This window comes from Cryptomeria japonica, chromosome 5, assembly GCF_030272615.1.
Source record: "Cryptomeria japonica chromosome 5, Sugi_1.0, whole genome shotgun sequence".
Classification (NCBI taxonomy): domain Eukaryota; kingdom Viridiplantae; phylum Streptophyta; class Pinopsida; order Cupressales; family Cupressaceae; genus Cryptomeria; species Cryptomeria japonica.
This window is the reverse complement of record NC_081409.1, coordinates 835488937-835506549: the sequence shown is the minus strand read 5'-3', so window position 1 is coordinate 835506549 and position 17613 is coordinate 835488937. Positions and strand designations below refer to the sequence as shown.

Sequence of the window (17613 nt, the reverse complement as noted above, 5' to 3'; positions counted from 1 at the left end):
AACTCACATGAAATATAGGAGAGGGTGGTCAGGCCTTGTTCTGGTTAGACTCGTGGGGTGGCTATTTGATAATCAACAAACTCGCTAATTTCAAAAATGCACAAACCCTCTTGGAAGATAGATGGGGAAAACACATCAAGAATTATATTGAAGTAGAAGTTGATGGAAGCATAACCAATAAGTGGAGATGGAAATCTTTGGATAACATAGAAATTATGACTGGAGAGAAAGAGGAGTCGATTCAAATCCTAGAATCGAGAATCATTTCTTTCCAGCTCAGCCATGATAAACTAGTGTGGGATGGATCCAAATCTGGAAGCTATAACACCGAGGAAGGATATAAACTTCTGGCTGAAAAACAGCTAAGTCCAAAATGTGACATTCCATTAAAGTTATGTTGGGATAAAATTTGCCTCCCAAAGGCAGGTATGTTCTCGTGGTTAGCCCTTCATAATAGGGTCCTTATAGTTGACCTGTTTGGAAAATGGGGTTATGAAGGCCCAAGCAGATGCCCTCTTTGCGAAAAGGAGGAGGAAAATGTGGATCACTTATTATTATCCTATGATTTCTCACTTCAATGCTAGAACTGGCTCCATAATAAACTAGGATGGAGTACAGCAATACCAAGCTCTGTTCTGAACATGTTTCAAGCTTGGCCTATAAGAAACATGAAGTGTTTGTATGGAGTTATGTGGATCATTTTTCCATCTATTATTATTTGGGAACTCTAGAAAGAGAGAAATAGGAGACTCTTCAAAGGACAAAAGTTGGGTTGGGAACAACTTACTAAAAAAATAGAAGTTGTTATTATTGAAATTATAAATAACAAAGTAATGAAGGGTCAGCATGGGGAAGCAAATGTGTCCTTCTGGGATGAGAAGATGAGGGGGCGTTGGAATGGCTTGAAGATTCCCTCTTATATTGGACCAGGGCCTAAGCTAGGTAAAGGTAAAAGGAAAACTTGTGTTTGGAAACCACCTAAGATGGGATGGTTTAAGCTAAACTTTGATGGAGCCTCCAGAGGTAATCCAGGACAGACTCGCATTGGTTGTTGTCTTCACAACTTAGATGGGACCGAGGTGACTCAAAGGGCTAAACCAGTAGGCATTGGAACTAACAATAGGGCAGAATTCATGGCACTAGTGGAAGGGCTCGAAATGTGCAGGGCATTAGGAGTGAAATTGGTTGTCGAAGGGGATTCGACCATTATAATCAACACTATGAGAAAAGGATCCATTCTAAACTGGAGGTTAGATGTGTTTCTCAATAAAGCTTTAAACCTGAGCAAGGCCTTCAAGAAGATCATAATTAATCACATCTTCGACAAGGGTAATTCTGAGGCGGATGAATTAGCTAATATGGGGGCAGATGGGATCTACGTAGACTAATAGTAACATCATGTATGTAGCCTCAAAAATTCTAAGATCAAACCTCCCCCTCGCTCTTTGATCTATAAGGGGATAGCAGATAAGAGGCTTGTAGGATGGACATAGATTATATATCTTATTACCTTACGTTAATGACACATTTACACTCCTGCCATTTTTTCCGAAAGAGAAAATACTCATTATGCTAATATATAGAAGAAATTTATATATGCATGCCTTTTCTCATCTCATTGCTTCTTAGATATATAAAAATATAAATATAAACATATTCATATATATAGGTATATATGTATAAAATATATACACAGATATATGCAGATATATGCATGTGTGTGTGTGTGTATAGACAATTATATTTAGGTATATGTATACATATATATATATATATATAAAGGTATATATATATATATATATATATATATATATATATATATATATAAAGGTATATATATGGATGAATATATATATATATATACACGGATATATACATTTATATATATATGCATATATATGTATTTGTATACATGTACATATATATATACATATATATGTACATGTATATATACATGTACATATACATATATATGTGTACATGTATACATGTACATATACATATATATGTATATATATATATGTACATGTATATGTATATATATATATATACATATATATATATACATATAATTATAAGATGCATATTTATGTATACATATATATAGAAATTAAATGATGCATATGTTGACATATATTTGTATCTATATAAATAGGTGTATATGTATAGTTATATACACACACATATATATATATATCTAATTTGTATATATATATATATATATATAATATACTTAGTGGTATATAATCATAGATATATATATGCTTATAGGTATATATATATTCTCATCAATTTATTTGTGCATTTGTATAAACATCCATATATATATATATATATATATATATATATATATATATATATAAGTTGTCAAGCATAGCCTTTTCTTCTACTCAAATTAAAACCTTTATTCTAGCAGCATATACAAAGACGTTGATGTGACCTTCGTAGAGAGATCAATTAACGTTGGCGGTAGTAATTACCTTGTTCTTGGAGATCGACTGTCTCCACTTTCCTTGCATCTTGACCCTTCATTACTGCCCCTCTAACACTCTTAAGCGATCAAACTGGTTCTTTATCGAGATAGTTGAGTTGTATTTTACAGAGCCCTTCAAAGCACAATTAATATAGTAATGGCTATGTTTATAGAGCAGTTGGTTATCCCAATATAATCGAGGATGTCTAGCGATCTGAGTGAGTTAAGCTCATTATGGATACACCACTGAGGCTAGTGGGGCTCAAGCGACAAATGGCATTTACAGAGGACATTAAAGAAGATAGATTGAAAGGCATTCTGGTATTCCCAAATGTCCCAGTTGTTTGGGCGGTCAAGAAAATATTAGGGGAAGAGTATATTAAGAATGATGACCGCACTAGGGCCAACTCTGATATAGCTACAATGTTTTTAGCAGTGGCCATGCACTTTGAGAGGGATAGGGAGGTGGTTGTGAAATTATGCAAAAGTGCCTTTAAGAAGGAATTATTGGGTGAACTAAAGAGGGTTGTTATCACCGTGGATGAGGAATTAATTGTTCCTAAGCCCCATGACTATGACAGATTCATATGGAAAAACAAACCGGTGCCAAGATGTCCAATCTTGGAAATAGAAGATGAAGTTGCCTTTGCGACTACAATCCGATAAGGCGGAGGAATTTTTTCTTTCTTATGTAGCTCCTGCATGTTAAAAAAATGCCTTGTAATAGATGGATGGCTAACCATCTCGAGGCAAAAAACATTGAAGTATTCCTCGGTGATATGGAGATCCCTTCTGACCCTGCCTCCAGTCCACATGAACCCCCTGCTAGTTCACGGATGACGGAAAGTAAGGTGCGGTTGAGAAGGTGTCAAGCTTCTCCTAAGTCCTAGGACTCTATCCCTATCTGCAGTATATTTTTTATGTTTCTTTTTTGGTTTAATTTATCGTCTCTCGTGGCTCTGACTGGTTTCCTTTGTTACTTAAAGACTTCTTATACTTTTAGTTATGATATAAGTTATACATACATTTGGATGTTTAGGTTAATATTATATTTAGCTTAGCTATGTTATTAAGTTGTTCTATTTCCAGCTCCGTGTTCTTCTCGCATCAAATTTATTTCACTGTCTGCTCTGGTTTGGATGCATTCTCATAATTCTGCATGATATAGATCTAGGTGATTTAGCAGGTCCCGCTTGTGGGTTTAAGCGGATAATTTTGTGAATATAGAGATCCATACAATTATTTTCAAAATGTGGTTTTTTGCATTGTGTCATAGCTCCTTTCCTTTTTGTATATGTGTGTGTGTGTGTGTGTATGTAGGCAAAGGTAGGCGGGGATGGCTACTACTTTTTCTAATTCTCTAAGATTGGTTTGAGATACCAAGGACTAAGATTCATTTTAAGAACTATCAGACATTTGCAGTTTGTTGATAAGCCTTATGAAGGTACAGGTTTATAATCAAACATCTCTATCTTCCCTCTAACTAGTATTTTCCATCTCACGGTGAATTTCTAGATAATTTTGGAAAACAAATAATATATTTATCTTACCTACTTACAGTTATGGCTTGGTTCTCTTAGGAACTAGGGTAACCTTGGTATAAGGGTGAACAATTATTTTAAAACATTCTTGATGATTCACATGGGCTAGTACTATGGGACTTAGACCCTTCACACACATGCATATATATAGCTTCACACACATAGTCTTTGGAAAGGATCTGGAGGTCATCCTTTGTGGAAAGAAAATGAAATCTCTTGTTAATGGAAATAAAATAGGATTGAAACTTGTTGTGGATGAGTGATATAGAATTTCAGCTCTTTAGGGAGGATAGATTATCCTCTCTTCTCAGGCCCTTGCTATGTTAATATTTTGTTTGACTTAATTATATAAAAGATGTTATCCTAGAACTAATGATATACAAGGTTGTGTTAAAGATCTGTTTGACAATCTCGGTAGGGTCACTTCTCATAATGCTATTGTAATCTGGGTAATCTTTTATCTTGCAGTCAACATTAAAAGGATTTCTTTGTTGTCTCAATATAAAAGATACCATGGTTGTAATAGCAGTAGTGGAAAGTGTTATGCAAACCATGTTATATGAAAATTGTTTTTTTTTACATATCTGGGCTAACAAATTAGGAAGCGGTTTGTTGTAGGGCAGTGTTGAGATTATTTTGCAGGTGTCAGAGCTAGCAAAAAGGCTGGGTGTCAAGATAAATGAGGAAAGATACTAGCGAGATTGAAGGCAAAATGCTGACAGAAGCATTCCCATGATGGAATACTAATGCTAAAAAATGAGATGAGGGAGAGAAAATCATCTGGGCCTACAGGAGTATACTTAATCCAGAAAGAAAGATTCAAAAGGTTATGATGTAATTATAGCTGTTGTTGAGTTTTAGATACATTATCTAACTGGACTTAATGTCCCAGGCAAGGCCAAAAGTTTTCTCCTCTCCGCTCTTTCCTACTAGCGCCTTCACTGAGTGGAGAATGTAATCTTGTTTATAATTTAATAAAATATTTTGGCTTCGGCCTTTTACTGATCAAAAGAAAAAAAGAACAAATATATGTTGCATTTTGTGCCAACAAGATAATTTCAGTTGAAACAATTTTGGCCGGAAATGTTTTAATCGGAAGTGTTTCAGTCGAAACTATGTGGTAGACACATGGCCCAAATTCTAGCTAAAACTATTTCAACTGAAACAATAAGCGAAGCCCCTTTCTATAAAAACTAAACCCAAATTCAAATATTTTCCTTAGTAGAATTTGGTGGATGAAAAATTTTAATGTGTGGTTTTGGCCAAAAAAAAATTGGTTGAAACACTTTCAGTCAAAAGGGTTTCTGCTAAAGTGTTTATGTGGAATCCTAAGTGGCAACCATGTCATCATTTTTCAGTGAATTCTAAAAATTTTCACTTCTACTGTATTTTTCTGATGTCCAAATATATTTTTTTTCAAAAATCTAAAAATACCCTTGTGTAGAGCTCAAAGTCAAGAATCTTGACATATATTTTTTTAATGTTTTGATTAATTTAAATATATATATATTTTTAAACATTGCAAGTAGGTTTTTAAAATTTGAGAAGAGGCTGATTTAAAAAAAAAAATTAAATCATATTTAAATATTTTACAAAATATACTTCACTAATGGAGAGAGTCTTCTCCAAAAGAGTATAATTTATTTTTTGATAATGTAAACTTAATAGAAAAAAAAGACACTGAATGAAAACCGTCAAATTCAGCTATGTTGGACTTTAAAATGTTATTACGAGAAAAATATACATCAAAATTTTATTTTTTATTCTTTTTGCACTGCATATGTATGTCGTCTATTTGGGAAATTGAAATCGGGAAAAAACACATTTTTTTTCATTTTTTTTGGTGATGTCGACTAGACCCCCATATTTTTGGTATTTTAAGCAATTAAAAATCTACCTTAAAAAATATTGAAAAAATATCTTTTTTTAAAAAAAATTAAAAAATAATGGGCATAAACTTCATTCATATTTCCACATTTCACTAGTTTACATTATTCTAACATTCAAATTAGAAATGACACTTTTATGCAGTCAAAGTTGAACAATTTTAGTTGTGTTGGTCACTTCCTTTATAAAAGTGTGACACAAGCTTGTACTTTTACCTTAGAACAATAATATATAATTTATTTAAAATTTAGAAAAGTAGGTCAAAACTTATTTAAAAGAGATACACATATGTTGAGAACTATAAAAACATTGGTATGATAAATTAAAAATTAATATATTAATATTCTAATTAATTAAAGCGGGATAGGATGAACCTTTACATAACCGTCATGCAAGCGCACAAAAGGGAGGAGCTCACAATCAGTGAGACACTAAAAAGGATAGACTCTTTTTGAAAAGAGGCTTTGGCTAGAGGCTCAAACCAATGGCAATAGGTTCCCAATTTGACAAATCACATAATCGCAACAAAAGGGTTTAGAAAAGAACTCCAAACCATCACCTTAAAAAAACCCTTGAACTGTGACCAAAGCAGCAAAGGAAACAATAAACAACCAATGGATTTTGAAAATATTTTTGCAACCTTTTGTCTCAAAGACAGTCTTGAAGGAAAAACTCCATCAAAATAGAACAATTGAGCCATCCCTCAAGATGATACACAGGAGGATGAGGAACAATGGGGGTAGAAGCATCGTCCCATGGAGAAAATGGCATCCCCCATAAGAAGTCAAAAACCACCATAGATTGGAGTAAGAAGGGATCATAACCCTCTCTAGTTAATCGCCTATAGGGTAACCAACCCTCAACACTCAACCACTTCCAACTCACCATTAATAGCCAATCATCAACTCCAATAGGAAATCCATCTTCCACTAAGAAATAACCACACCCCTAACCTCAGCCAACCCCCAAAACAAGAAAAATTTACCTCCATAGGAGTCTCCAAATAAAGGGTTGGTAATAACATAAGGGGCCCCACCAAAGGAGAGGAGGGCACAAAGAGTCTAGAAACCAAACTGAAACCCTAAACCTAATACCAGAAGTAGATCCTACAAACACAAGGACCAACACTCCATGCCATTTAGTAGCAATACCATGAACTATAAATGTTAGGGTAACCTCAATAGGCTTTTTATTCATAGACATAGAGAAAGCTACAACAACTCTGAACGCCTTGACCTCGACAAAAAACACCTTGAAGGCCACAATAGAGAAGGGGATAACAACCCAGAAGGGTCCCAAACTCATAGAACCAAACTGCATAAATAGATAAATAAACTCCATATATGAAGGATTTTGAGTAGAGAAAATAGAGGAAGAAACAAAAGCCCACCAATATGGAAAAGACGACAAGCATTGGGTGGTAGGATAACCTAGAGAATAGGTCATGGATTATACTACGCAAACTCCTCTAGAGACACACAAATCCATACCATGAAACCCGCATAGCATCATAGCACAAACCTTGTACCAAACAAAGAGAGGAAAAGGGTAGGGACCAATCCCCTGTCAAACACACCCTTCCAAAAACTCCCACTTGCCATCAAACTCCACTATACAAAGGGCCAAATGAAGCTAGAAGAGAGTAGGAATATGAAAGAAAAAAGAGAAGGCCCGGGCAACAAAGAATTACCCCACACATGGATACAAATAGCCTTTGTGAGACCATACAAAATAGTCTCCCATGAAGAAAACATGAAATAGACCAGCAACAACAATCTCTAAGGAACGACCACCAAACCCCACAAAACGGTGCACACATGCTCAGACAAACAAGTTAGAGGACCTAAAAATATCCTTTCTCTAAGGAGAATCATCAAGGGCCAATCTAGAGGGAAAAGAAAAAAAAAACCCTTTAAACACAAGGGGCAAACAATAAAGAGCCTCCCAACTAGGGGAGAACAAAGACATTGCACACTCCACACCCATGGACACACACAACCAAGTAGATCCACCATCATTAGGTTTGTCATCTTCTCCTGCACCTTCTCCATCTATTGAAACCCTAATGCCTCCTCCATTTATGTCACCTCCACAGTTCTCGCTTTGCGATTTTTCAATACCAATTCATAGTTTCTTTAGAGTAGAATTTAATTATTAATATGTTAATATTGTTGAAATCTTAAAAAAAAACATATGGTTAGAAAGCTTAGAAGACATGTAGAATTATGGCAAAAAAATTACAAATACTCTTGAAAATGTGTAAACTTGATGAGGAGGAAGTTGAAAAACTAGATTGGAAGAAGAAAATACGTAAAAAGGAGGGAAATGAATCTCTCAAGCTTAAGATTTGTCATCTAAGGATAGGGTAAGTGCAAGAATATGAGTCCCACTTAGGGGGAAGTGCATGCATTGGGAAACGTGTTTCCAGGAATGGGGCCCTGAGGCAAAAATAAAAAGGCCCCAAGGCAAAACAAAATGGGGCCCTGTTATGACCGCGATCCATTCCATAATGGGGCCCCATAATTTAAACATAACGGGTCCTAGTTTTTGTTTTATAAAAGCATTTTCCTCATTTTATTTCTCCCCATTTTCTTTTTTATCCTTCACAGTTGCAGTGAAGAAGGAAGAACCAGAATGGGGCCCCATTTTTTGTATTAATTTTCAACCTCCCATTGCTATCGTAGGTAAGCAATCAATCACCTGCTTGACATTTTTTTTATTTTCTTGTATTTTGTATTCTGGTTTTTGTATTCTTGTTTTTGTATTATTTATGTTTTTTTTATAAATTAGGGTTTAGATAACAAAACCTGCGAAAAAATATATTCAAATTTTGTTGTTCTAAACTACACTATCTCATCACAAATGATCTTCATGTTGATGTTAGATAATAACCTTGTGTTACTTAACTCTTCACTCACCATTGGAGTCATCTTCACTTTATTGACACCAAAACACATAGGAAAAAGAGGGATACAAACCCCGGAGTTCACTAAGAGTAACCCTAGGAGTTTTTAACCTGTATGATAACATAAGAGGATGGAAATATTAGAAAAAATAAAATTAATTAGCTAGTGCATGTAGAAACTCATAAGCAACCTTTTAGGCATTTCCCTATGACTCAACAACGTGATATATTAGATTCATGATTCGTTTTAAGTCTTTTGGATCTTAACATATTTTTTTTCATAGAGGAGATTAGTCCCACATTTTTACTTAATATATTTAAGTCTTGTATATTTTTATAGTTCTTAGCTTGTATTTAAAAAGATAATTTTTTATTCTTTATTTGGATGCACTATTAATTTATTCATTTCTCTGTGTATTCTAATTATATGATATGTTCAAATGTGTTGATGTGGATACAATTTAAATATAATAAAATTTTATTTAAGGTGACCCTCTTGCAAGTTCTTATTGACCATTGAATCAATGGCCCTTATATGATACTTAAAATTCCATTGACTTCCCCTCCTCCTTCAAATAAGGTCTAATCACCTAATTCAAGGAATTGACATGATAGATGTTAGATTACCCATAAGTGTGATGATTCCTACAATTGTTAGGGAAAAGGTAATGGTCATAGTGCTCATGGTGGGTCCCATTCCTTTTACCAATATTCACATTATTCTCAACATCATTCTAGAATAGTTCCTATTTGGCTACACAGTGACAAATTCACATGGATTACCTTGGCCATTTCTCCTACTCACATTGTTTCTGAACAGCCGAAAGAATTACAAACTTATGAGGATAATCATAATGGTTCCCTATTGTCTCTAAACATATCCTATCAACTAATAACATCACATAAAAGGAAAACTAATGCCTAATAAAAAACGCACATTTCTTGAAATTTTACATGAGTGACAAATCTTGTATGTGATGTGTGTGTTCACATTGTTTTCGGTTAAAGTCAGTGGGCAAAATTTTTGATCGGAATGCCTCTTTTCTTTCTTTAACTTTCCAGCTGTGCTCGACGTACGGTCCAAGTGTCATCTCGGTGTTGCCCCGACGACCCGCATTTTACATTTTGAAGTCTCAAAGAGCACGGAGGTGACAGTCGGATCGGTTCTGGTGACTTGGCTTTGCTTTTGGGCCCCACCTCATGGTTTGAAAAAATGGAGACACCTGGCCTCTCCGCGTTGTTGGTAGTTTTTCAATTGGGAGGCTCTTTTGTAGAGTTTCCTTTGTTCTTTCGTGTGTCCTTCTGTGTGTGTTCTTGCGGAGTGCCACGACATGGTTTTTTTATTCAGGCGGGTAGGAAGATCATCGCGGCTAGGTGAGATTAACAACTTCGGAGGTCGTTTTGTTGGGTGTGTTCCTGTGGAGTGCCACGGCGTGTCTTTTCTCTTTCAGGGGTGGTTGTGCTCGATTAGCGGATGTTTGGGTTGTTAGCAAATCCATGGGCTCTATTTATGCTGGTGTTTTCCTTGTTATGGGGGTTTAGAACTTTCAAAAGAAACAATTAAGTTTTCTTAGTTAGAATTTCGATCTTTTAGCTGTTACTGTTTTCCGAGGAAGGTTAATCAAATTGTACCTACGGCCTTTGTGATGCCTCTTTTCAGCATGCTATGATGGTTTTTTGTGCTTTTTATTGTGATTCTGATAACTTTAGAAATATATATCTAAGATTCTGCCGATTAAACTATGTTTTGCACTTGTTATCTGGTAGATGCATGATTGATATTTCTTTATGTTGCAAAGGAATTTTGATTGTATCTTAATTATGGTTTTGTCCGGACATGTGGATTGTTGAATGGGCTTTAAAACCACATGTCTTTGGGTTTTATATGCTGATAACATTTTTAGAAAAATGTTCTGGTGTATCGCCTCAATAGTTTATATCTTATTGTTTTGAGTTTTTCCTTCTTCCCCTTTTCTCAAAAACATAAGGAAGAGTCGGCTTCTCAAACCCAGAGGTCATTCAGTGAGTCTTGCGCAATTGGCCCCCCATCACTGAATTTCCCATAAGGTTGTTTGCTTCTAGAGTAAAATTTAGAGTCAACGGTGTGTTTAAGAGAGAAACATATATCAAAAACCAAGATGGAAACAAATGTATGCCATGTATGTTTAAGAGAAAAACAATTTACCAAAGATTATAAGGTGATATATATCAAAAATCAACAAGAAAACAAACTGGAGCCTTTCAGGCAACTAAGTGATCATGAAGCTACCTTATCAACTAATTCAACAAATAACATCACATAAAGAAACTAACACCTAATTACAAACACACATTTCTGAAAATTTAACATGAGTGACAAATCTTTATGTCATGTGTGTTTAAGAAAGAAACAATTTACCAAAGTTTATAAGATTGCATATATATCAAAAAGAAAAGAAAAGAAATATATGTCATGTATGTTTAAAAAAGAAACAACTAACCAAAACTTATAAGAAAAATAAAAAACAAAACAAATTTATGTCATATATGTTTAAGAAAGAAACAATTTACCAATGTTCATAAAATGATATAAATCAAAAACCTTAAAAAAAAGGCAAAACCCTGCAGCCTTTTCTGCCAACCAAATCATGAAGATATCCTATAAACTAATTCAAACTCCTAGATTGATCTATCTCACATCTGAATTTACAAAACGATTGGAATGAAATACATGTTAAATTTATAAACAATCAGAACCTAATTAACCTAATTAAAATCGGAATGAAGTTCTCAGTTAACGAAAAGAAGCATTGAGCTGATCGACTTGCTAGGAGGCGACTAGACAGTTGGATTCATTCGGACGGAGCTGAGACTCTCCTGCTACCAATTCCGTCGGAGGTTGAGACTGAGGATGAGAACTTGGTATCAGGAGGAACACGGTCACCATACACAGCCACAGGAAACGTTAGAGGAACATGTGGCAATTCCCCTCCTCTTTTCAGTATACCCACCACTTTTTCCATATTCGGTCTAGAATTGGGATCCGGATGAGAACACAGCAATCCCACTTTCACAAGCCTTTCCATTTCCTCACCATTGAAATTTTAACCCAGCTTCTTTATCTGCTGCATCAAGAATTATGTTCTCTCTATGCAAGTGCCAAACCCATTCCACCACTCTGGAATTGTGATCAATCAAGCTCCAGTCTGCCGGTCGTCTTCCACAGGCAATTTCAAGACTCAGGGCTCCATAGCTGAGCACGTCCATCTCTCGGGTGGCTTTTCCCGTTGCTGCGAATTCCCGCGCTATGTAACCAATTGTACCCGCTGCCGTGGTCGTATGCCCTCCTTCTCCCCGTTCCACCATTCTGGCAAGGCAAAAATCACCCAGCTTGGCTTTGAAATTCGAATCCAGCATCACATTGCTCGCTTTAATGTCTCTATGCACAAAGCTCTCATGCCGATCCTCGTGCAGATAAACCAGAGCGGAGGCTATGTCACATGCTATGCTATATCTTCGACCCCATTCCAGTGGAGTTTCTGGGTTTTCAAAAATATATTTGTCCAGACTCCCGTTTGGGAGTAACTTGTAAGCAAGAAGCAAATCTCCCTTTCGATGGCACCATCCCAGAAACTTCAGGAGATTATGGTGAGTCAGCTTACTGTTTATAGTAACTTCTGTCTCGTATTCACGTTTCCCCTACTTGGAGGATGGAGATATTCTTTTTATTGCCACAGCTTTGTTTGTGCCAGCCAAAGTACCTCTGCAGACACATCCAAAGCCGCCGACCCCGATCTTTTGGTCGTCGTTGAAGTTGTTCGTGGCGGCTGTCACTCGAAGCGCTTGTTGAATTCCTCATCGCTCTCCTCGCCGTCCTTCCCAGCATCCCCGCGCTTGCTTTTTCTTGCCCTATTAAAACAGCATATGACTAAGAAACAGGCCACACCGGATGTCCATATAATCTTTTCAAAAGATTTCCTTTTATTTTTTGGACTTCGACCAGAAGCATTCACGCCTGGTATTGAAGTCTCCCAGGAATATTGACATGAAAAGTTCCACATGTATACTGTGTAAGTCTCAATTGAGTTTCCAGTGGACGCTGAAAGGCCAACCTGCACGTTATGGGGAAGAAGCTGACGCAGATCTATATCGTACAACAAGAATGGAGTTCTAGGTTTAGAAGCATCTGTGCCATTGGGGTTAAATGAAATAAACACTTTGAGCTTCACCTCAATGCCATCGTAATCTACCCATGCCTCCCACTTTTTTCCGTTTCTTGAAAGACGTGTTGTTGTACAGACCATTTACTGAAACGGTTTTCTTTGATTTCCTACTGTTGACATCAATTCCCACATGGTTATCATCCGGATCCTAAGGAAGATTCTTATATGTATCGAACTCCGCAGCAAGAATCTGACTCGATGAGTTTCCATCAGTTGCAGCTTCATAAAGACCAAGCCATTCTCCAGAAGAGTTTGTCAGATGATTGCAGTCCTGAAGGCGCAAGGAAGAAAGTCAGCCCATCCCCAGTGAGCTTACTGTTATTGACCTTAGATATGGCAAATTGAAAATGGGTAGAAAAATTCACCAAAGCTTTGGAATAATTATTCCATAGAGGAATTAGCATACTCTAGGTTGCCCAACCATGGCTCCGTTTCAGGTTGTCATCTAAATGATTGGAAGTAAGCTCTATCTGTTCCTTGAAAAATGAAGCATCTGCTGAAGAACTGATATTGGTGGTGGGAGGGAAGTTAAAGCTAATGGCTCCTCCATCTCCCGAAGGAATGAAAGAAGATGATACAAGAATACAAAGGATGAATACTTGGGCTAACTGAATGCTACGGAAATTCGCCATCTCAATAAGTCTGTTGTGTGACTGACGAACAATATTAATTAATATCTGCAGAGGAAGCTTACTCTGGCGACTATGGTGGAATTGAATACTAAATTAGTCTAGTGTGGTTTGCTCGCAATGGAGTCGATTGATTGCTTAGTAGACTTCACATAGTTTTTAAAAAAGCATAACAAAAAAATTTGGACAGGAAGCATCTAAGCGTTGATCAAATCCAGCCACCATAGCGTTGTCAAAGTGTCCAATGATTAAGAAGAACACCTAGAACTTGTTGTGGTAAAATTAATTTTTGAGAAATAAAAAGTATGTCAGCGAGTTTAATCTCATTTTATATAGATGGCTTCGAATAAAATTTATAAATAAAAAATATGAAAGTTGATAAAGATAATATGCAAATTTACATTAAAATCATTATTTGTCAGTTTTGAAAAGATAATTTTTTTATAATATTTTTATATCTTTTTTCAAATATACAGAAATATCAAATGATATTCAAATATTATTCTTAAATATATTTTATATTCTAAGTGAACATAAGAGGTCTTTGTACTAAGGTGTTAAAATTATAATGATGGTTGGAAAATAAAAGTCTTTATTAACAATTTGAGATTTGTAGGCATGCACTATATAATACTTATGTCCATCAGCATTTTGGGAATGCATCTTTCTTAATTTATTGTAGAGAAAATATTGGGGATAGTAATCCCAACTACCCAACCATACAGTCAGCTCCATAGCCTCCAAATTGCAAGCAACATTACTGATAAATATTGAAGCAAATCTTCATTGGATTGGAATGGATTTAATATTACTTGTCAACTGTCCCATCTGTAGTTTCACATGCTTTGTGGTTAGTTTGATAGTCAATATTTTATGCTTTGAATATACAGAATTCTGGAAGTTTCTTCCAACTACCTCTCGCACATTACTTTAAGATCTAAGTACTCCATACAAAGTGGCACTTGTGATCCATTATGTGATAAATAAAAAATTCGTTTGCCTTTTGTTGAGCTCTGTTTTGTTTTTCTCTATTTTTATCTGCTCCCTATTCCAACAAGTGGTATCAGAGCAGGGAGATCAAGGCATAGTTGAAGAAAGTCAAGAAAGTTGTTCAAAGTCAATAGTTACCAATTTATTGTTTGAAGAAATGGATTCAAAGAAGAACTCACCAATTTGAGAAAAGTTTGCTAGTCTATAGGATCGTGTTAGAAGTTAGAGAACTCTAAATATGATTCAAGAGTTGTAGCTAAGTTTATTGGATGTATGAGTATCCACCTACTCAGACTAAAGACATCCAATTTCTATAGTGCATCCATTCAAAGAATAAGAACAAAGGAGGCAAAAGAAAAATAGCTCACTATAATAGGTGAGGCACAAGTGACATGGAAGTCGTTTGATGGAGAAGACAAGCCACTCCAAAAAGAAAATTAAGGAAAGATCACGGGCCATTTGTGTAAGATCAATTATAAGAGAAGCTCCTCAATTTCCAATTCCAAAAAAAGTGGAATTGATAATTGAAGAGAGCATCAAGGATCACAACATTTGTAAAGCAAGATAGAAAGCTATTGTACGAGATTTTTGGTCCCCTCAAAACCTATTTATCCTAATCAAAAACTAAAAATATCAATATTTACCAATCCTTTAATTATTATTATCATCAATATTTTACTTTATTCTAATCCAACACATTTATATTTACTTAACATAAACAATCAAATAACATTACATTAAAAAGGAAAAAAACCCAATCAAGAACACATTTTTAAAAAATTCACATAGTTGTGAAAACTTATACGTTAATTCTGTAGACGGCTACATGTTACTGAATCTTACATGTACCGAAGGTATGAGCCTGTACCGATCTATCTATCTCACATCTGAATTTACAAAACATTTACAATCAAATAGATATTATAAAATCTTAAAAAAAAACTCTAACGACGCAAGTAACGCTAACCTAATTTGTCTAACTAGAATTGGAACAAGGTTCTACCGAATGAATAGAGGCATTCACCGGAGGCAAGTAGAGAGTTGCATTCATTTCGGATGGAATTGAGATTACCATGCTAGCAACTCCGTTCGAGTTTGAGAATGAGGATGGAGACGGTGTATGAGGAGGAACATGGTCGCCATACACAGCTATAGGGAACTTGAGAGGAACATGAGGCAACTCATCTCCTCTTTAGAATATACCCACCACTTTTTCCATACTCAGTCTGGCATTCGGATCGGGATGAGAGCACAACAATCCTACTTTCATAAGCCGTTCCATTTCCTCACCATTGAAATGTCCACCCAGTTTCTCATCTGCTGCATCAAGAATTATGTGTTGTCCATGCAACTGCCAGACCCATTCCACCACTCTGCAATTGTGATCAATCAAGCTCCAGTCTGCTGGCCGTCTTCCACACGCAATTTCCAGAGCTAAAGCTCCAAAGCCGAACACGTCCATCTCTCGGGTGGCCTTTCCCGTTGCTACGAACTCAGGTGCTATATACCCAATTGTACCCGTTGCGGTGGTCGTGTGTCCTCCTTTTTCGCGTTCCATGGTTCTGGCAAGCCCAAAATCGCCCAACTTGGCTTTGAAATTCGAATCCAGCACCACATTGCTCGGTTTGATATCTCTGTGTAGAACGCTCTCATGCCGATCCTCCTGAAGGTAAACCAGAGCTGAAGCTGCACCACAAGCTATGTTGTATCTTCGATCCCAATTCAGTGGAGCTTCTGGCTTTTCATATATATACTTGTCAAGACTTCCGTTTGCGAGCAACTCGTAAACGAGAAGCAAGTCGCCCTTTCGATGGGACCATCCCAAAAACTTCACAAGATTGTGATGAGTGAGCTTACTGTTTATACTAATTTATGTTATGTACTCACGTTTCCCCTGCTTTGAGGACGGAGATATTCTCTTAATTGCCACAGCTTCGTTTGTGCTAGGCAAAGTGCCTCTATACACACATCCGAATCCACCAACACCAATCATTTCGTGGTCGTTGAAATTGTTCGTAGCGGCGCAGATTTCAGCATATGGAAACTCCTGAGCAGATTGGGCTGCCTCGCGAAGCAATTTGTTGAACTCCTCATCGCTCTCCTTAACACCACGGCGCTTAGTTTTTCTTGTCCTCATAGAACACCACCTTCCACCAAAGAAAAAATAGCAAATAGCAACTAAAGAGGGTAAGGCAGCTCTCAATATTATATTTGTAGAAGATTTCCTTCTTCTAATTGAATTTGGGTCAGAAAAATTCACGTCTGGAGCTGAAATCTCCCACAAATATTGACATGAAAAATTCCAACTGTATACTGTATGAGTCTGAATTGAGTTTCCACTGGATGCTGAAAAGCCAACCTGGACGATCTGCGGAAGAAACCGACGCAGATCTATATCGTAGCACAAGACTGACCACCTAGGTTTAGAAGCGCTAGTGCCATTGGGGTTAAATAAAAGAAACACTTCAAGCTTCTCCGTGGCGCCATCATAATCCACCCATGCGTCCCATTTTGCTCCATTCTTGAGAGAGGTGTTGTTGTAAAGATCATATACTGAAACGGTTTTCTTGGATTTCCGGCTGTCTACGTCAATTCCCACATGGTTATCATCCGGATCGTAAGGAAGATTCTTGAATGTGTCGAACTCCACCGCAACAATTTGATTCGATGCGTTTCCATCTCTTGCAGCTTCAAACAGGCCAAGCCATCCTCCAGCAGAGTTGTCCGATGATTGCAGTCCAGAAGGCGCCAGAAAGAAAGTGAATCCATCGCCAGTGAGCTTATCATCATCGATCTTAGAGATGGTGAATTGAAAATGGGTAGAAAAATTCGCCAAAGCTTTAGAAGAATTATCCCACACAGGAATTAACTTATTATAAGTTGCCCATCCATGGCTCCGTTTCATTCTGCCATTTAAACGATTGGCAGTAAGCTCTATCCGATCCTTACTAAAGAATGTATCGGCCGAGTGATTGATTTTGATATT

The 17613-nt window shown here is 36.5% G+C and overlaps 2 protein-coding genes across 2 annotated transcripts; one reads left to right on the top strand and one right to left on the bottom strand.

Annotated features, from left to right (window-relative positions):
- The first annotated feature begins 833 nt into the window (after positions 1-833).
- Positions 834-1388, top strand: LOC131052700 (uncharacterized). Its single transcript, XM_057987280.2, has one exon. The coding sequence runs from the start codon at positions 834-836 to the stop codon at positions 1386-1388; it is 555 nt and encodes a 184-aa protein (XP_057843263.2).
- A 10487-nt stretch (positions 1389-11875) lies between these two features.
- Positions 11876-13089, bottom strand: LOC131052699 (L-type lectin-domain containing receptor kinase VIII.1-like). The gene is made up of 2 exons (XM_057987278.2): positions 12620-13089; positions 11876-12446 (listed from the first exon to the last, which is right to left on the bottom strand). Exons 1-2 carry the CDS (start codon positions 13087-13089, stop codon positions 11876-11878), a joined length of 1041 nt encoding a protein of 346 aa, XP_057843261.2.
- Between the last annotated feature and the right edge of the window lie 4524 nt (positions 13090-17613).

Coding starts and splice junctions, on each gene's coding strand:
- LOC131052700 (XM_057987280.2), top strand. CDS start 834: ATGAAGGGTCAGCATGGGGAAGCAAATGTGTCCTTCTGGGATGAGAAG.
- LOC131052699 (XM_057987278.2), bottom strand. CDS start 13,089: ATGGTCTGTACAACAACACGTCTTTCAAGAAACGGAAAAAAGTGGGAG. Junction 12,447..12,619: donor GAATTCAACAAGCGCTTCGA/GTGACAGCCGCC, acceptor TACTATAAACAG/TAAGCTGACTCACCATAATC.